The sequence below is a fragment of the Notamacropus eugenii genome, chromosome 2 (genome assembly GCF_028372415.1).
Source record: "Notamacropus eugenii isolate mMacEug1 chromosome 2, mMacEug1.pri_v2, whole genome shotgun sequence".
In the NCBI taxonomy this organism is placed as follows: domain Eukaryota; kingdom Metazoa; phylum Chordata; class Mammalia; order Diprotodontia; family Macropodidae; genus Notamacropus; species Notamacropus eugenii.
The window spans coordinates 506759623-506779751 of NC_092873.1; the positions used below are offsets into that span (position 1 = coordinate 506759623).

Genomic DNA, 20129 nt, shown 5'->3' on the forward strand with positions numbered 1-20129 from the left:
GCTGATAAGTGGGTCTGACTACCTTCTTGCAGGGAGTAGGCTCCCCCCTGGGCCAGGATGAGAGGTTGGGAGTGGGTGGGCAGGCAAGTGTGCCTGCTTGTTCAGGGCAAGGAATTGCGGAATGGGGGCCTGCATTAGAGTTGAGGGTTGGTTGTTGGGGACAGTCAGTGCCAAGGTGGCCCATTGCTCCAGAACGCTCCAGAACACAGATTTCATGAAGGAAAATTGATAGGTCCAAAGGGGTGTGAAGTCCCAGCCTCCACAGTGGGTACTAGGTTTAGTCCAGAAGAAAAGCCCCTGGGGAATGGGATGGGTGGCAGTGGTGCCCCCTGGGTCAGGCCTGAGAGCTCAACCCAGTGTTGATTCCCTGAGAGCTGAGGTGGCTAAAGGCTTGTAAGCATCAAGTCCAGGGAGAGACACACCCCACACCAACATTGGGGTGGGAAGAGCAGGGTGCGGGCTGCATTTGGATTAGGAAGGAGGGAGAGGGTGGCTAGGGCAAGAGCCCTAAAGTGGCAGATTCAGGTCAGATGGTCACCTGGGTAAGTCAGTCAACGTGTCAGCCTTACTTTCCCTGTCTATAAGATGGAGACAGTAAAAATGAAATAAAATATAGGAGTGCTTTGTAGCCCCTCCAAGCTTTCTATAAATGCCAGTTAGCTGATTGGCAAGTGGTGGTTCCTGTACTTGAATGTAGTGGAAGACCATATTCTGGGGGAGAAGTGGGGGGTTTGGACCCAGATGCTTTGAGGGCCTCACCAGCTCAGATTCAGCCCCAGGTCCAGGCCTAGGCCTCAGTGAGCATGCGTTCTGGCGCCTGTGCCCACAGTGCTTACATAATCTGCGTTCAGTGAATGAGAGGGAATTTGAACTAGGAATGAGAGGCAAAGAAGTGCCGGGTCCAACCTCACTAAGTCTAGAAGTGGAGAGGAGGGGGGAGAACACAAAGATACTTCCTTAGTATCTGGGGGGCCTTGGGTGGGGAAGGAGCCCAGGACCTGAACCCAGCAGGTGGGCTGTTCATGCTCCAGGTGGCTTTGGCCACGGTACCCCAGACGCATTGCTCCTTGTTTGGGGGGGCTTTCTAGCCCATAGGACACTCCTGGTTTTATCCATGAGAATCAACTTGAGTGTTTCAAGGTCTGCAAAGTGCTTAATCAAGTGTTTCAGCTGAGCCTCTCCAAAGGCAGCCCTGCAGGGGTGGGGCTATAGGAATTAGCTCCATTTTGGAGAGAGAAGGGGTGCCGGGTCACAGCAGCTGACCACAGTAGGATGTGACAGATGTTTGTAAGGTGAATATGTGGCAGACCCTCCTGGCCTAATCCAGGCTACCAGTGTGACCACTGACTGGTGGGATTCTGATAGGAATCCGCATTAAAAGTAGGTGCAACTTTCCAAAGACAATTAGCCACTCTCCTCCTTCTGGTCCGCTCTGGACTTGCCCATTTGCAGTGTCTGTCTCAGATATAAATTGATGTCCATCCCACCTGCATACATAGTCTAGAGAATTGTCTTCATCCACTTGCCTTTTCCCTCGTGGATGGTCAGGCTAAAGTCTTTTGTGTCCTTTTGTGTGGGACACGAACAAGAGTCACACAGGACTCTGGTGCGGATGGGATGTGTCTGCATTTCTGAAGAAGCCCTCTCCTTGGAGAGAGACCACAGACTGGAGGATGTAGAGTCAAGTGTCTACTCTGATGGATGGACCTTCCATGTAAGGGGCAGTTGCTGGTGGCATGACCTGGGTCTCTGTGCTCCAGGATTCCCAGATGCCAAGGCTGAGTGGCAATGTGCTGAACCAGATCTCTGCATGTTTCCAAAGAACTGTCTCAGGCTTCCGCAGAGGATTTCTCTTAGGTGGTTCTTCTGAGTGTATTGATGCCTGAGGTGTCGCCTTCAGTGGCTGGCCACACACAGACACACAGACACAGACACACAGACACAGACACAGACACACAGACACACACACAGACACACACACACAGACACACACACACAGACACACACACACAGACACACACACACACACACACACACACACACACACACACACACACACACACAGAGCAAAGAACCTTTCCAGGGAGCTAGGTGAGGTAAGAGACTTCTCTAGGTTCAGGGAAACATAGAATTTCAGATTTGCAGGCTGAAAGAGTCCTGGGGGAATGAGGCCACCTCATTTTAAAGATGGGAACCCTAGGCCAATAGAGGCGTTGGGAGGGGTTTCCAGCTGCTGTATCAGGGGTTTTTGTGGGCTACTCTGAAGCAGGAGGAGGGTCATTGAAGCCATCAGATAGGGAGAGGGAGGGGAGCAGGCTGAGTGGTCCCAGGAAGTGGGAGTACAGGTTGCTGTCTTCCAGAGAGGCTGAGTTGGATACCTGTGGGAGTGCAGACAGGGTCAGGGGCTAGCCCCTGAAACATTAGCTACTTGACTTAGCCTGTTTCATGGAGAGGTCTCAAGCCTACATACCACTCAACCTGGACCATAGCAATCCCAGTTCCTGGCCCCCTACTCAGCCAAGCCGCCAGAGACCTGGTCCCCAGACAGGCAGACTTCCAGAGACCCCTTGGCCCAGACTGCTAGGCCACCCCATATCTGGTCCCCCAGGCTCACTCACGGTGGGCAGGTAGCGGTATTCCCGGCCTTGAGCTGGATCTATTCGGGCCAAGGCCTGGATCTCAGCATCTCTTGCATTTGCTATTCTCAGGTATAACTCAATCTGGCCAGCCTGGGAAAGGGGGCCATGCTGAAGTGGGAGCCTCAGGGCCTGGGCTTCCATGCCCCTCCTCCCATTACCAGGAGCCTATACAGACCTGAGGGATGGCATTGAGCTGCCTGGGGTGAAGGCCCGGTGCCCGGGGCAGGGCTCTCAGAGGCAGCCTCCAGCGTCCACTCAGCACTCTCTGCTCCAGGTCAAACAGCTGGACATTGGTCCAGGCCTGGGGCCTTGGCTCCTGGCCTCTGTCCCAAAGGCCCCAGGCCTGAAGCTCTGTGACCAGGGTCACAGCCTGGGAGGGATGCAACCTGTTGGGGTGGGGGCAGCCAGGGATTGGGGAAGGAAGAATTCATCATGGGACATCCTCAAAACAAGGACTGCAGCAGTCATCCCATCTTGGAACAGAAAGATGATGCTAGAAATGGGCCATGGAACCTTAGGATACTCACTTGAGAGCTCTAGAACTTTAGGGTTAGTGGGACCCTGAGATTTGAGAGGATGGCACTAAGGGTCAGAGAGGGATACTGAATTGGCCAGGGTCACCCAAGCAGGCTTGGAGGGGTTGTCACTAACCTGGGCACAGGTTGCCTGGCTGCCAGGATGGCACAGTTGCCCAGGGGAGCCCCTGGGATAGGGGCCAGTGGCAGACAGGGACTGGGGGGTAGGGCAGTGCTGGGGCCGGTTTCCTGCCCACCCCGTGCCAGCCCTGTCACCAGCTGCACCTGTGACCACTCAGGCTCCAGTCCTAGCAGGAAGTCGTAGAATATGGCAAACCCAGCCCTGGGCAGGAGGAGGACAGAGGAGGATGTCAGGGTAGGGGCCCTCCCCTCCCACACCCTCTCCCCTCTAGCTGAGACTGAGGCCAGGCCTCACCCTGGGTCATAAGGCGCTGGGCCCAGCACATCAGGCGGGGGCAGGAGGTGGTGGCTCTGGGCTGGGGCTCCTGTGATCTCCTGCAGCAGAGACAAGCACGCCCTCTACAGGAAGCCTTCCGGGAAGCCTGGGCAGGGCCAGAAGGGAGCCCTGTCCCACAGTGGGAGGTGAGGAGACAGGGAAAGATCCGGGAGCCCGTCAGGTCAACTTGCCCCAAATCCTCATTTTATGGTTGAGGAAACTGAGGCAAGGCAGGGCAGGACCCTGCTAGAGGCAAGGGAGTCCCGAGCTCCCCATCTAGGGTCTCATTCTTTCTGGGGAACTCAGCCTTCCCACTAGAAGTCCTCACCTTTGTGCCTAAGTAAGGGCTGTGTCTGGGAGGTCCGGGGGGAGGGGGTGGCAGCGGGGGAGCCACAGGGGGCGGCAGGTGGACGGAGCCTCCTCTTCCTCTGCAGAGCATGCCGATCCCCTCCTCAGGCAGAGGCTCCCACAGGCCTGAGGGCAGACGTGAGGAGCTCTGAAGGCCCTGAAGTGACTCCCAGCATCCTCCCACATGGGCCCCAAAAGCTCAGAGTCCGGACAGGGAGACCTGGGAGGTGTCTGTGCTGGCCCTGCCTGGCCCAGGGGCCCAGAGAGAGGGTGGGCAGGGGCCATGCCAGGGCAGCAGCCCCTAGCCAGGCCTGGCAATGCATATCCAGTTCCCTCAGGCTCTTAGATTTGCTTTATTGTCTCCCCAATCAGAATGTCATCTCTGTGAGAGCAGGGACCCCTCACTCTTGTACTTCCTGTCCTAATGCCTGGCGCATGATAGGTGCTTTATTAAGGCTTGTTGATGTAATACATGGATAGAGCATAAAATCATAGATCTAGAGCAGAAAGGGAGGCAAGGTCACCTAGTCCAGATCCATTTTACAGAAGATGACCCGAGGGTCGGAGGCAGGATTTGAACCCATGGCTTGTAGTTGTTCACCCAAGTCCAACTGGGCCCCTCTCCCCACCTCTGGGGATAGGGCTGGAGATAAGATGAACAGAAAGAGGATATGAGGAAGAGTCCCAGGCTTGGGTCAAGCCTGGGAGAGCTCTGGGTGGCCAGAAGAGACCACATGCCCCCAGGGAGCCGCTTGCTGACCAGTAGGGGCAGGGCTCCAAGCAGACCCAGTTGGGCACCCCTCCCCTGGGCCCTTATCTCTGCTCATCTGCCTCTCTGCTCCCAGGAATCCCAGGCCACCAGGCCCCCTCCTTGTTCCTCCAGGCCCTGGGGAAGGTTCTCCTGCTCCCCTTCCAGGAATTCAGACATAGATTTGGGGTCTTGGAGGGCATCCCTCCCATTGTACAGATGAGGAAACTGAGGCCCAGAGTTGTTTTCTCTGAGCTCCACTTTCCAGCCAATGACAACGGATCCCCTCTATTTCTGCCCCCCACTGCCCTGCTCCTACCCCAGAGACTGTCAGTTCCTAGAGGGCCTGGACTTTCAATCCTCTGGGCTGAGCACAGGGTGGGGATTCCTATCACTGAGGTAACTTGCCAGCGTCACATGGAGAACACACAGCAGAGACAGAATCTGAACCCAGGTCCTGGTCCTCCTCTTATAGGTCTCTCTCAGAAGTCTGATAGCCTGTCTTGGCCTTTGCCTTGGGGAGTTCAAGGTCTGCTTGGGGAGACCACATTCTCATTGGGTAGGTCACCAGAGTCATTGAGGACTTGGCATGGTGATCCCTTAGCTCAGAGCCCCCTGGGCCACATGGTACTTGGCTGGACCCTGCCACCATCTTTAGTCAGCATGGAGGGGGAATGTGCTCCTGTCTAGGCTCTGACTTAAGGGGTGGCCTTTGTCAGGAGGGGACCAAGCCTAGGGAGGTCGTGGGAAGGTAGGGAGGGTGGACAAGTACTCGAACGTTTATCCTGCTTCTGACACTGGCTAGCTGGGTGGCCCTGGACAAGTTCATGAACCGCTCTGAGCCTCAGTTTCATCCTCTATAAAATGGGGGTGAAAATGCTGGACCAGATGGTACGGCAAGAGACTGAACCTGTGACTTCATCGATGTAGGGAACTCCCAGGAGAGGAAATTCCTTTTACCAATGCAGGTCAGCAACTTCTCTGCAATTCTGTGCCTTAGAGAGTTGTCTAGAGCAGTGTGAGGAAGGAGGGAGGGAGGGAAAGAAGGAAGGAAGATAGGAAGGAAGGAAGGAAGGAAGGAAGGAAGGGAGGAAGGAGGAAGGAAGGAAGGAAGGAAGGAAGGAAGGAAGGGAGGGAGGAAGGAGGGAAGGAAGGAAGGAAGGGAGGGAGGAAGGAAGGAAGGAAGGAAGGAAGGAAGGGAGGAAGGAGGGAGGAAGGAAGGAAGGAAGGGAGGGAGGAGGAAGGAAGGAAGGGAGGGAGGGAGGAAGGAGGGAGTGAGGGAGGAAGGAAGGAAGGAGGGAAGGAAGGAAGGAAGGGAGGAAGGAAGGAAGGAGGGGAGGAAGGAAACATTTATTAAGTACCTCCTATGTACCCAGCACTGGGCCAGGTGCTTTTTATAAACATCTCATTTGATCCTCACAACAAGCCTGGGCAGTAAGTGCTCTCATTCCCATTTTATGGTTGAGGAAACGGAGGCAGAGAGATGCTAAGTGACTTGCCTAGAGTCACACAGCTGTGCTTCTGAGGCTGGATGTGAACTCAGGCCTCCCTGATCTGCAGATAGCAAACCACCAGCTGAAGGGACTTGCCCAGGGTCACACACACACAGGAGGTGTCCAAATCAGAATCTGAACCCAAGTTCACGCTCTTGACTCTGCTGCCTCATTTAGACAGCGGGGCTTGGTGGACGGAGCTCTCAGCCTGGGCCCAAATCTCAGCTCTGCCAGTTCCTGGCTGGATCTGTCATTAGGTCTACAAGCACTTAGAAGCACCTACTATGGGTCGGTCACTGTGCGAAGCGTTTACAAAGAAAAGCACAGAGATGGTCCCTGGCCTCCAGGAGCTCATGTCTTTGTAGGAACTAGGTATTTACATGTATAAAGAGTAATGGGAGGAGGTGTGGAAGGGCAGCTAGTGCTGGAAAGTGAGGCCAGGGAGGTCACCAGGAGGGAGCCACAGGGCAAGTCTCGGAACCTCGGTTTGCTTGTCAGTAAAATGGGCACAGCGCTTGATTATAGGACACCTCTGGTGACGGGGAGCTTGCTCCCCATTAAGGCCCCCCTCCAGAGCTGCTTCTCCCCTCCCCTTCCTGCCCTGGCTGGGGGGCATCAGCGGTCCTCAGTCCCTTAGTAGGGATACCTGACCAGGCCCCTGGGGACCTCAGGGTCCAGGTGCTGGGCACTCACCCTGCCGGGCTCTCCGGGGTTTTCTCTGTGTCTGCAGGGCCAAGATTTCAGCCTCCAAGCTCCCGTTGATAGCTTCTAGGGCCTGCAACTGGGTGTCTAGTGTCCGAGGCCCGGCAGTGGCCTTCCCTTCTGTGGACAGTGGACTCTGACTCCCTCTGGCATTGCCAAACCTGTTTCACTGGGGGCAAGTTTTTGTAGGTCTCCCTGCCTCCTTAGGCTAGAGCTCAGGTGAGCACCTCCCCAGCTCAAGAGTATTCCATGACTCTCGAGGACCCATAGGTTGAAAGACATAGAATCCCCAGATCTCAGAGGAATTCTGACAGTCAGCCATGCAGCCCTCCAGTCCCCAGGCCCTATGTTCTCCACTGTCAGGACCAATGTCCCCTCTCACCCTCGGACATCCCTCCTGGGATCCCCTGCTTCCGGGCAGCCTCACTCACGCTTCTGAGCCCTCCCTTCCAGCAGGGCAGCCTCGAGGTGCATCTCCCAGAGCTTGGTCAGGACTCCAGGGTCTCTGCCCCCGGCCTGGAGATAGGACACCTGTAGGGCCCTGGGCAAGAGGAGGAGGAGGAGAAGGCTGAAGGTCTCCTTGTCTGGGCAGGTTTCATTTGGGATCAAAGGGCCTGGGTTCAAATTTGGCTCTGTGATGTTGGACAAAAGGAGCACTGGGGAAAGACCACTAGCCTGGAGTTAGTTCAAATTCTATTTCTAACTATCTGGAATGGGGCAAGTCCATTCTCCTCCCTGGGCCTCAGTTTCTTCATCTGTTAAGTGTGGAGGGGTAGGACTAGATCTCCCTGCCTCTGTGAGCCTCAAGGGCTGCCCCTCCTGCAGCCTCAGTTCCTTCACCAATACAATGAGGAGGAGGTTGGGCTCCGTCTGGGCGCCCAGGGGCCTGGGTTCCCAGGAAAGGACCCTCATTCTTGACCTCAGAAGCCACTGAGTTCAGTGCCTTCCATTTATAGGGCAGGAAACTTGAGGGCCCAGGAGGGGAGGGACCTTCAGGTCTCCAGGGACCAGAGAGGGCTTTTGTGAACCCCAGGTCTGCCTCCTCCCTCCTGGGTCTGCCCTGGCTCTCCCATCGTTCTCTGCGTGTCCTTGGGCAGCTGCCTTGCCCTCCCTTGGCTTTATCCTCCTCATAGCAGCTCCAGGACCCCAGCAAGCCTGTCCTCTTGGGCCTCTGAGCTTACCGAACCTCTGAAGTCAGGACCCCCTGACTGGCTGGCAGGGCCAAGAGGCTGAGGCCAGGCCCTTCCTCCTCCTTCTTCGCAGCCTGGAGATCTGGCTGAGACCTGGCAGATGGAAGGGAGGGATGGGTTACAGGGTCGCCCAGGCCCTGACCTGCAAGAAGCATGCACTTTAGGGCCTTGACCTCTGGGGAGGGGCAGGGGGGCTCACCGTGCCTGCAGTTTCTCCACACGCTCCCCTAGCATGTCCAGAGCCAGCTGCATCTTCTTCTCCTGGGCCTGGATCACCAGCATCACCTGCCCCAGGATGCTGGTGCCAGCATCAGCCCCAGCCAGACCCCCAAGCTGCTGCCTGATCTCTGCATGGGGGCAGGAGGCTATGGCTGACAGCTAGCCCTCCCAGCTCCAGCCCAGACCCAGATGCTCCCAGGCACTAATGGGATGGGACTTGGCTTATTGCCGGTACTGAAGGCCTGGCCAGGGGTATGGGTCTCTGGGGGGGGAGAATTCATTCCCCTCTATCCCCTCCATGTCACAGTCTGAGCCATACCCTCCCGGTGTTTCTCCAGACTCCGAGTTCGGGCTCCAATCTCTGCCAGACGACGTGCATAAGCTGCTTCTAGGTGAGCCCGGGACCTTGCAGTGCCCTGAAGAGGGGAGAATGGAGCCCAGGCAGGGTGACGTCCTCTTTCCCTGCCTGGGGCTGGTGCTCCAGGCTATGCTCTTCTGGGGACTTGGGGTTCCTAGAACTCATAACTTCTCAGTAGGGTATCACGGCCCTGGCCCCCTGGGGAACTTCACCCAAGGGCCACAGAGAGCCAGAGATAGTGAATAGAGCCTTGGACCTCAAGTCAGACAAAATCAGTGCCAGTGCCATCTCGGACAATAGCTATGTGAGCCTAAGTATACCTGTGTACCTGCCAGGCCTCATTTTCCCCATCTTTAAAATGAGGGGTTGGTCTCAAAGGACTTTCCTGCCCCAGAACTGGGATTCTTTGATTCTCACCTTCTGGGGAGAGGCCAGCTCTTGCAGCGACACCCGAAGCCTTTGAACCTGGGGGAAGGGATAAGGGGAGCCTGTTGTCACTGTCCTGGGGCTCCCCACAGTAGAGGGTCTGGGGGGTTGAGGAGGACACAGAAAGAGACAGGGGTAAAGCTGAGACAAAGCTAGAGAACCAGAAGTGGATGGAGCACCAGAGGGAGATCCAAGCTGATGCAGCAGAGGCCCACAGGGATGCTGGGTGCCCCTAGGAGCCCTCCTGGGTGTGGGGGTTTGGGGAAGGGACATCGTCCCCAGGCACCTCATCTGTCAGCCTCTTCAGGACTCCTCCACTGGCCTCCTCCTGGCCTGGGGTTCTCCTGCGGGTATCCAGTTGATCCTCAGATTGGTGTGACTGGCCCTGGTAATAAGATCTGGGTTGAGGGGCTATGAGGCCCTGCCCGTATCCCATTCCTGGGGGAATCAGGGGCCCTGGGAAGGCAGGTAGAGCTGCATACCACTCCCTATATTTCTAGGTCAATTAGGGGCTACAGGGATGGGAGGCCCCAAGGCTGGTTCAGCTGCCACTCACTTCTCTCTCAAGAGAGAGGGAGGCTGAGGGCCAGGCCAGGTTCTTCCTTTGGCCCCTGGGTGCCCCTGCAGTGAAGTGGCCAATGCAGAAGCGATAGGCATGACTGTCCCGGAGAGTCCTTGAAGGGAAAACCATATCACAGGCTGAGCAAGGAAATGATCCTGGGGTCCCCTGTTCCCCTGAGCCTGATGCCATCTCTGTGCCAGCTGTCCAGAGACAGGGACAAGGAGAGAGACAGAAAGACAGAGACAGACAAAGGTAGTCACAGAGAGACAGAGACAGAAGAAAGGGGAGAGAGAGAGAGAGAGAGAGAGAGAGAGAGAGAGAGAGAGAGAGAGAGAGAGAGAGAGAGAGAGAGAGAGAGAAAGTCAAGATTCAGAGACCTACAGAACCTGAATGAGCCACGAACAAGGACAAGCCAGACAGAAGGGGAAAAGCAGAGGCAGAGATAGAGAAGCAAACACAAATGTGTGGGGAAGCTGGGAAGCCAGAGTATGCTGGAAGGGGCCAGGCTTGATATGGCCACCCCTGGGTGGAGCTTGGTTACTAGGCTGAGCTGGGGGCTGGTGCCTGGGACAGGCTGGGTCTCCAAGGCTTCCTGTTTGTGTTTGGGACCAAACCTCTGGTGCCCAGCAACCCTGGCAGAGGGGAGGCTGCTGGGGCTGAGACTGGGCCCAAGCATTCCAGGCTTTTAGCAGCCATCTTGTTGGAGTGGGCCTTCTCCATCACTGCTCTCTCCTGGCTTTCCTCCTGTCTCTTTTCTTTCTGCTTCTTATTCATTTTCTCTCCAAATCCTCCACCTCTGCAGACTCCCCTGCCCAAGCTCTCTCCTCTGCTCCCCCTTGGGCAATCTCATGGCCTCTGTCCTCTCCCAATTCTGTGCCCAGTTCCAACCCTGAGCTCTAGATTCAGTCATCCTTGAAGTGTCCATCTCTCTTCTCTAAACTTAATTCATCCTCCCAACTTTTACATCTCTCCCCATGGTATTCCTACCTTCCCAATCATAGGATCCTAGACCAGAATTGGAAGAGCCCCTCTATGACCCTTGACTTTATCTTCTTTTATAAAAAGAGGGCCTTAGACGAGATGGCCTGGGACAGACTGAGATCCTGGGCAATCACTTAACTGTTCAGTGTCTGCCCATCATAACTCATCTCCCATCTGAATGTGGGCCTTCCCGCTTGTCTCCTGCTGGATCTCCATCCTCTTCTGGGAGAAGTGGCACCTTCATTATGAGATCAGTGTACTCACACCTGGAACCACCCTACACTTTCCAGTGATTCTGAATCCTTATGGGTAAAGTCCAAGCCCCATTTCCTATTTCCCTCCACCTGATTCCTTATTCCCATACCCTTTAACTCTCCTACTCCAAAGTCCCAACCAAATGTTATTCACTCCTACTGTGCCTTCTGGAATGCTTGTTTTACAGGCAACAAACTTGCCTCATCTTAAATCTTTTCCTCTCTCGCACCTTCCCTCTTTTAGCCATCACTGAGACCTGTCTCCCTCCTGATGATACAGCCTCCCTGGCCATCCTTTTCAACATTGGCTGCATTTTCATTCATTGCCCTTGGTTCGCTGGTTGAGGCAGGGTGTGCGTGTGCATGGGGTGGGGGGAGTGGGGAGAGAGAGCTGGAATACTTCTTGGTCCCCTTTGCCACTTCCAGGTTCTCCCTTTACCTCCATTCCTCAGTAACTTCTCCTCCCTGAAAGTCCACCTAATCAAAATCCTGGTGGTCATTGTCTATAGACCTCCAGGTCACTGCCCTTCCTTCCTCAATGAGTTTGGTGCCTGACTCACAATTTTTCTCTTCTCTCCAACTAGGGGACTTCAACATACAGACTGATTCTCCCTCAAACACCCAAACCACTAAGTCCTTCAACCTCCTCACTTCCCATGATCTACTTCCTCTACCCTCCCTCAGACTCACAAAAACGTACCACCTCCGTGTTCAATAATTCCAAAATGCCCTCATTGGACTTTAATCCATTGGCTTTCTACCTCTCCCTCCACCTTCTCATACCAAATCCTATCTCTTTGTCCACATCACTCAAATACATCTTCCTTTCTCCTCTGACTCTGCCACCATCTTGGAGCAGGCTCTTATCACCTCATGCTCGGAGTAGTACAATAGCCAGAATCTTCTCCTTCTTTCCTGTCTCACACAAAGAGGCAGTCCTATTCTTTACCAAGGAAAACCCTGCACAAGAGATCCCATTCCATACCATCTCCTTCAACAGACTGCCCCCTCTGTCATCCCCTACTCACAGCTGAGTCAAATCAACTGTGTGCCAGGCACTGTGTTAACTGCTGAGGGGATACAAAGAAAGGCAGAAGACAGTCTTTCTTTCAAGGAGTTCACAATCTAATGGGAGAGACAACATGTAAACACCACAGCCATAACATGTCATCATTGAACCATACACAGTCTTGTGGTAAAAATCACAGAGCTTATGGGGAAAATGGGTTCAGCAGCACAAAGCACAAAAACGTCATCAATGATGTATAAACAAAAAGATAAGAACCTAATAAAAATGGTAACAATTTTTTATACACATGAAGTAGTTAAGAAATACGTAAATACTATGATAAATAATGGTGGTGTCTGAGGCCTCAGGTTGTTGCTTGGCTTGTGGCCTTGGTTCCCATGGACCAGGAATAGCAAAGCTGAGTCACTGAAGATGAGAGAGCATCCTCAGTGGGTTGGAAGCGGGGCCAGAAGCATTATATGTAGTGGAAGATTATGGGTTGGCCTGGCTCCCTTCAGCGCATGGCGCCTTCTGCACCAGAAAGATATGCACTAAGGCACTTTGCCTTAAAAAACACGTCAAGTTTGCTTGGGTATTGGAGGGTCTGAAGTTTGTATACTGTGAAGTAACAGACACCTGCTTTTCTGTTATCTCTTTTCTCTCACTGTTTCTTGGAAATGAAAATATGCACTAACAACACCGAATTTGCAATATGGCCAGATTGTTCCTAATGTATTTTGTTGGGACAAATCCCCATTAAAAAAAAAACAACAAACATAGCAAAACTATGTACAAACAAGATATGTGTAGGATAAACATATGTATTACATACATGTTAATGTTGTGATGTTATTTTATAGATTACATAGGATAAATGGAGATGATTGCTAGAGGGAAGGCACTAGAATTAAGAGGTGTCTGGAAAGGCTTCTTGTAGATGGTGGGATTTTAGCTAAGACCTGAAAGGAAGCTGGGGAAGCCTGGAGGCACTGAGGAGCTGGGGGGAGCGGGAAGCATTTCAGGGTAGAGAGACAGCCAGGGAAAATGCCCAGACCTGGAAGATAAAAGGGTCTATGTGAAGAACAGCAGGGAGCCTGAGTCATTGGATTACCAGAGTATGAGGAGGGTGTGAGATATAATAACATTGGAAAGACAGAGAAAAAGCATTTTTTCTTGCTTCTCTAATGTGGCTATGAAGTGAACTTTTACATCCAGGTCACAGGAGTACATCCTGGTCTATGATGTAAAGTGTTAGAAGATGAATTTCTGCCAGACTTCAATCCAGTTTTCCCAGCAGTTTTCAAGTAGTTGAGTACTTCCTCCTTCCCATTTCCCACCACTGTTACCCAGGTCTTTGGGTTTATCAAACACTAATGTTATTTTGTTTGTTTCTGGATCTTATCCAGTTTTTTTTTTTTAACCAGTGTCCATTTTGTAAAAAATACTGGTTTTTAGCTACTGATAGAACTTCCTCCCCCGCTTCTAAAATTTCCCTTGAAGTTCTTGACCTTTTTTCCTCCATATGAATTTTACTTTTCCTAGCTATATAAAATATTCCTTTGATAGTTTGGTATAGCACTGGCTAAGCAAATTAACTTAGGTAGTATTATCATTTTTATTATATTGGCTATCTATGAGCAGTTAATGTTTCTCCATTTAGGCATATCTTTATGTGTGCAAATTGCGTTTCATAGTTGGATTCATATGGTTTCTGGAAGCATCTTGGTAGAAACTCCAAAATAGTAATTTTATATCCTGCAATTCTGCTGAACTTAAAGAGTTTCAGTTAACTCTTCAGTGGGGTTTTCTAACCCCACTGCAAAAAAGTGGAAATTTTGTTTTTTTTTTCCTGCCTCCCCTTAATCCTTCAATTTTTTTTTTTTTTTGGTCCAAGTACTAGGGCGAGCATTTCTAGCACTGTTAAATGGCAGTTGTAATAACAGGCATCCTTGCTTTATCCTGGACCGTACTGGAGAAAGCCTAACTTTTGTCCATGACACGCTATGTTTGCTTTCGGTTTTAGTTAGATATTATTTGTTGTATCGATGGAAGGAGGATGAAAGGAAATAACCATTTTATAGGCATCTGCTACGTAGCAGACACGATGACAAATGTTTTACAAATATTATTTGATTCTCACAACAATCCTGGCAAATGGGTGTTATTCTCCTCTTACAGTTGTGGAAACTGAGGTAAACAATAGTTAAGTGACTTGCCCAGAGTTAGACAGCTAGTAAATAACTGAAGTCAGATTTGACCTCCTGGCTTAGGAGGCCGTGCACCACCTAGTTGCCTTTGGAAAAGTCCACTGATTTCTGTGATGAGTTTTTAATAAAGTGGATGCTGCATTTCGTCAAAACCCTTTTCAGTATCTATGATTTTTTTTTTATTGTTAACATTTACTATACGGATACGGTTCCTTTTGCTGAACCAGCCTTGCATTCCCAATTAAACTCAATCTGGCCAGTGTATAATCTTGTTAAATATTGTACCATGGACAACATACAACTTTTTAAACAATTAATGTTCATTTGGGAATTTTGTTCTACAGATGTTTTCCTCTGCATTGTCTCTCCCTGACACGAGTATAAAGACCATATTGGTATCAAAGAGATTGGAAGGATGCTTCCTTATTGCAAACATTTTATGGAGAACTGGAATTGTTTCTGTAATATGTGATAAAATTCATCTGTAAATCAACTTGGTCCTAGAATTATTTCTTTGGGGGTTCATTTATGGCTTGTTCAACGTCTTTATTTGATATTGCATTAGTCTTTGGCTATTCTGGTTATTTCATATTTTTTCTAAAAATTCGTTTCTTCTAGGGTTATCCATTTTGTTAGCAAATAATTGGGCAAAATTGTTTCTGATAATTTCCTTGATTTCTCCTTCAACTGTTAAGTTCTCCTTTTTTCATTTTAAACAGGGCAACAATAGGGTTTTCCTCTTTTTAAGACGGATTAGCTGTTTATTATTTTTAAAAACACCTCAGTTTTACCAAATTTAGTTTTTGCTTTTCATTTTGTTTATATCTTCTTTTACAAAAAATTCTATTTTCTAATTTAGTTGGAGATTTTAATTTTGCTGTTCAAGCTTTTAAAATTGCATCCCAATTCACTGATTCTTTTTTTGGTAAGTGTTGAGATATACTTCCCCCCAAGAATTGCTTTAGTTGCATCCTCTAAGTTTTGGCATTTTGTCTCATTATTGTAATTTTCATCGATGCAATTCTCTATCATCATCATCATCGTCAGCAGTTAGGTATATAGAGCAGCAGGCTTGAAGTTGGAATGATCTGAGTTCAAATCCACCCTTAGCCACTACACTTACTAGCTATATGACCTCGGGCAAGTCATAACCTCTGTCTCAGGTTCCTCATCTGTAAAATGGGTATAATAGGGTTGTGAGGATCAAATGAAATAATTATAAAGCCTTTAGCACATAGTAAGAACTACATAAATCTTAACTATTATTATTACAATTTGTTCTGAGCCACTATTTAGAAAAATTTTATATATTTGTCTCAAATTACTTCTTAATTCTTTAAGGATCCTTTATTGAAAGCAATTACATTATTAGTAGATACATTTAGCATTTCTGATTTTCTACATTTATGCCCTACAACATGGTCTAATTTTGTAAAGGTATTTTTAATTTTTATTCTCATTTAGTAAAATGCTAGAACACTATTATCTCTAAATTTTCTAAAGCTTTATTCATACATTTTTCTTTTGGTTAATTTATCTAGATTTGAAAAGTATACAGTAAGGTCCCTCATTACAGTTTTAGTCTTTACTTCTTGTTAAGTGTTTAGATGCAATGCCACTGTATCAATTAAGTATCGATATTGACTCTATCTATGGTGCCTTCAAGTATAACATTTCCCTGTTTTATATATTTTTAACACGTACTTTCTACAGTTTGCACTCACTCCTGCTTTATTGAGTTCAGCTGAAGCATGACCCATTTTATTCCAATCCTCCCTCCTGTGTGAATCTTGGTGTTTGAAATGTCATTTTTTTTGTAATCAACACATTATCCAATTGTTTTCTAATCCATTCTGCTGACCCTCTTCCACTTTGCAGGAGAGTTAATCCCATTCCTATTCAGGGCTGTGATTCCTCCCAGGTCCCTCTTTACAAGGATGGAGGTGGGCATTTGATCTACAAATGCAATGGCTTATTTCCTCTTTCTGGCAGCTCTTCTCTTTGCCTCCTCCCTTCCTTTCAACGCCCCTTTACAATCCTCTCTTTAAAATTTGAGATTGTTTTGCTTGATTATTCTCTCACGTCTCATCACTGCTGATTTCTCTCCTGTCCCGTGCCTGCTCTCTCTCCTCTTTCTTTTTTGAGTTTAATGTATCTCTATACTGAAATCTCTACTGAAATCTCTGTATGTGTGGGTGTAACTGCATTCAGTCTTCATCCTTTGTCCAGTTCAGGGGAAAGTGAGTTTCATCGGACCCCTCTTTCTCTCATGACAATCCCACCCTTTGCTCCATTCTTCCCCAGAAGAAGGCATCTTGGGCAATTCTCAAAGCAAGGTACGATCCTAGGGTGTTTGGAGTTTTCCTAGATCTCCTTCTCCACTTCACTATCTTGGCTGGGGAAGGTGGTGGTGCTTTTGGCTTGGTTCAGCAACTGGATAGAATGGGCAGTGCTGAGCCGCTCGAGTGTCAGGGCTAAGACTCAAGTCTCATTCCAAGGACTCTGGGGCTGGGTTCTGCCTGGGGGCTCTTTCTTATCCCACAGCACTGGGGCTTTCCTGAGTCAGGTTCTGACTAGTTCTCTCTGAATCCTCCCCCTCCTCCCCCAGCTCCCACCAGGCCTTGGACTGCCCTTTACTTTTGAGATGGTTTCTCCTTCCTCTAGAAGGAGGGTACTAGACTCCACCAGGCACTCTCCTTCCTGCTGGGCTCTCATATCCAAAGAAGATCCTACTACAGGATTCCCTTCTGTGGATCCCAGGGGTGGATGGAAGTCTTCAGGGGCTTCTTCTTTTTAGACTAAGCCACGCAAAGGTTGTCTGTGGCGCTTCTGTGCATCTCTATGTTCTGGCAAACCAATGAGAGGGTGTTTTCTCACTTCAGTCCCCTGTACCAATGAAATCATGTCTGGCCCAAAAGACCCCTCAAGCCTGCATACCTCTCCCAGATCAGAATGTAATCTCTTTGCAGGGAGGGATAGCCCAGAGCTTAGTGCACTGCCTGGTAAGGAGTAGGTGCTTCAAATTTTAACAGAGTGGGATTTTTAACCCTTTTCTTTCCATTGGTGGTCATGAGGAACTCTTTGGTGCTACTTGGGTCTTTGGCTTTCTTATCTGGGAGAAAAGGAATAAGTATTTTTATTGTGCCACAAACTAAAACCAAATAAAATGAGCATTTCCACGTACAAAGTAGAAGAGAAAAAAAGATGTTTGCATTGGAAAATGTGTCTTATAATAAATCTCGCAGGCAACTCTCCAGGCTGTCCTCCTTGTCTATTTCTTTCTGTTCTCTTCTACATATTAAGATTTTCATCAATGGTTCTCTTTTTTTTGGCAACCTTATCAACGGCCCCCTTTTCAACTCATTCTCAACAGAAAACCAAAACCAAAACCTTTATTAACAAATCGCCATTGTCAGGCCCAACACATCATACCCAAAGACAAGCCGCGCTTGTTGTACTTCACGTTTGGCCTCTGGAAATGGGGCTGATCTTATGTTGTGGTCACTGCCCAAGTCATTCCTCTGGTCTGGCTTGTTTCATTCTGCATCAGTTCATACAAGTCTTCCTGGCTTTCTCTTCTGTTGGTTGGTTCTTATACTGCAATAACGTCCTGCCTTTGTGGGGATTTGACCTTGTTTCTCCTTTTCTAATTGAGCTCCAGCTACTTTCTTAGAGACAGACTCCACGTCTGACACTAGCTGCAAAAATGCAAATGTAGCTTAATTTCTTGGAGCCTCAGTTTTCTCTTCTGTACATGGAATAATAATAGTGCCTACCTCCCAGGGTTGTTGTGAGGATCAAATGAACTGATGCAAAGTATTCTGAAAACCTGGGAGCCCCATAGAAATGCTAGCTGTAATTATTAATAGAGGAAAACTGGAAAGGCAAATTTCGACCCAATTTAAGGAAAAACTCACTCTTTAAAGTGGAATGAACTGCCTTGAGACAGTTTATTTCCCAGCACCAGTCGTCTTCCAAGCAGAAGCTGGAGGACCTCTTTGGGGTGGGACAGTGGAGATCCTTTCAAGTACACACTGGAGTGGAGAACCTGGGATGGCATCCTTCATGAATCTGAGATTCTGTGACTGTTCACTGTTCAAATGGTCTCCAATGGGAAGTCTTCCCTGATTTACCGGGGTACCCTCTGACCTCACAATCACCCTCCTTGATGTCTGACACCAGGGTCCTCTAACCAACATCATGTGCCAGTGCCATCAGTTTTAGAAGGGTGGGCAGGACCTTTGTCTCATCTAAACCCAGGATTTCCCTAAGAGCTCATTTGGGATTCTGCATGCAAGGGATATTTAATAACTATCATATGCTTTAATGATGCACTGCTCCCCCCCCAATAATGAGGCTTCCAGAAAACCTCCCCTCCCTGCCATCTTTTGGCTGAACTTGTGGGACCCATAAGGACAGGGAAGCCCAGGACACTGTCCTCAAGGCCCAGGCTTCAAGAATAAGTAACTGCAGAGATCAGAGATTGGCATCTGGGGGCCTGGCAGCTCCTGCCAACACAAGAGAAAAACGGGCTCCACACTAGCCTCTCTGGGTGTGACTTAGGAAGATTGAAAACCATGACTGAGCACAGGAAAAAACGTCTAAACAAAGAGAGTTTTTGCTGAAAATGGAGAGAGGGGTTGAGTGGGAGCACATGTGTGGTACTCCAGGGTGGGGGGAATGGGCCATAGGAAGTAAAGCTGAAGCCTGGCCCCTTTTGTTCCAGAGGCAATGCATGGGGAAGCACCACAGAATGCTGGGAAGAGGTGGGATGGGATGGGACATGGCCCTTTCCTCAGATGAAAGGCCTGGAATGTCATTCACACTGAGGCACCAAGGAGCCATAACAGCTTCCACCATCCAAGGGAAAGAAAATTTTTGGCCAAAACCCAATATCTGTTCCCAGATTTATAAATTAACAGCATCACCAGAAAGACCTGGACCAGTTCCCTTAAAACCAAACTCTTCCTCAAACAAGAAGGACAATTCCAATTGGCAAACTGATGCAAAATATTTATTCCAAGTTAGTTATTTTTGATGCAGTAGTTTTTCCCCTTATACAGACTCATGTGATAACCACTTTTTAAAATCTGTAAATAATGTTATCAAAATAATCTTAATCTTTGAAATCTCACAAAAATTTATATTTTACAATCCACCCTGAATATCAAGGCTGCAAGAAGAACACAACAATTCCTATATCCAAATATTTTACAGCTGTACCCAAAAAGGAAAAAAGGAAACCCACAAATGCTTGGTTAAGTGATGAAAGCTGCCCGAGCCGCCAAAAATAAAAGAAAATTAAAAATCCATGTTATTTGCATTAATTTAACACAATTATAACTTCCGTAGTCATTTTGTCATTGACAATGATTGTTTGAGCACATTGTGAGTAGCCCGGGCTCCCGAGGGCCCAGGGTATGCAGGGGGGGCTGGCTGGGGTGGGTGGGGCTGCGTTAGAAAGCTATGGCTGCCAAGGTTCGGCTTTTGCTCACTTCTGCCACCAGCTCTGTCAAGACACATTTACTGTCCTACACACAGAAATGTGTGTGTATGTGTATACTTGTATATTTATTTTTATTTTTTTGTCACAAATTTTCCCAGCTATACAAACTTGCCTCTATTAAGCATAGAACAGGCTGAACTGAAAAAAAAAAAAAAAGCCAAACAAGCCAATCTTTCTTCTTTGGGATCGTTCCCTTTGTGCACGAAGGATTCAACAGCAATGAACAAAGAAAGGAAAAAGAACGGTTTCATTTATACAACCCTGACGGGGAGCGGAGCTGGACAGGTCACTCGAGTCAGGCCTCGTCATCCGAAGTCTCACTGCTGCTTGTCTCCGTGCCCGAATCCTCGGCCTCAGGCTTCAATGCGTTTCTCCAAGTGGCAAAGAGGCCGGAGAGGCGGCGGCTCTGAGAGAGGCCATTCCTCCCAAAGCCGTTTCTTCTTAGCTGGGGGAAGGGAGGAAGGTGACAATCACTGTGGGTAGGGGCTCTCCAAGGGGATGGGGGGACAACAAGA

At 49.2% G+C, this 20129-nt stretch overlaps 2 protein-coding genes across 4 annotated transcripts in view; both read right to left on the reverse strand.

Moving 5' to 3' along the window:
• Positions 1 to 2088: 2088 nt before the first annotated feature.
• On the reverse strand, positions 2089 to 10022 carry CCDC17 (coiled-coil domain containing 17). Its single transcript, XM_072649267.1, has 14 exons — positions 9652 to 10022; positions 9382 to 9480; positions 9087 to 9134; positions 8631 to 8727; positions 8292 to 8439; positions 8084 to 8185; positions 7334 to 7443; positions 6894 to 7022; positions 3940 to 4085; positions 3591 to 3670; positions 3291 to 3497; positions 2815 to 3025; positions 2619 to 2729; positions 2089 to 2378 (listed from the first exon to the last, which is right to left on the reverse strand). Exons 1-14 carry the CDS (start codon positions 9844 to 9846, stop codon positions 2256 to 2258), a joined length of 1806 nt encoding a protein of 601 aa, XP_072505368.1. The 5' UTR covers positions 9847 to 10022; the 3' UTR covers positions 2089 to 2255.
• A 9078-nt stretch (positions 10023 to 19100) lies between these two features.
• The window catches only part of GPBP1L1 (GC-rich promoter binding protein 1 like 1), an 83741-nt gene continuing 82712 nt past the window's right edge, over positions 19101 to 20129 (reverse strand). For all 3 annotated transcript variants that reach the window (XM_072649263.1, XM_072649264.1, XM_072649266.1), the window contains one exon: positions 19101 to 20059. In XM_072649263.1, coding sequence (XP_072505364.1) covers positions 19910 to 20059 — 150 coding nt within the window. In that variant the 3' untranslated portion in view covers positions 19101 to 19909. The remainder of the gene's footprint in view (positions 20060 to 20129) is intronic.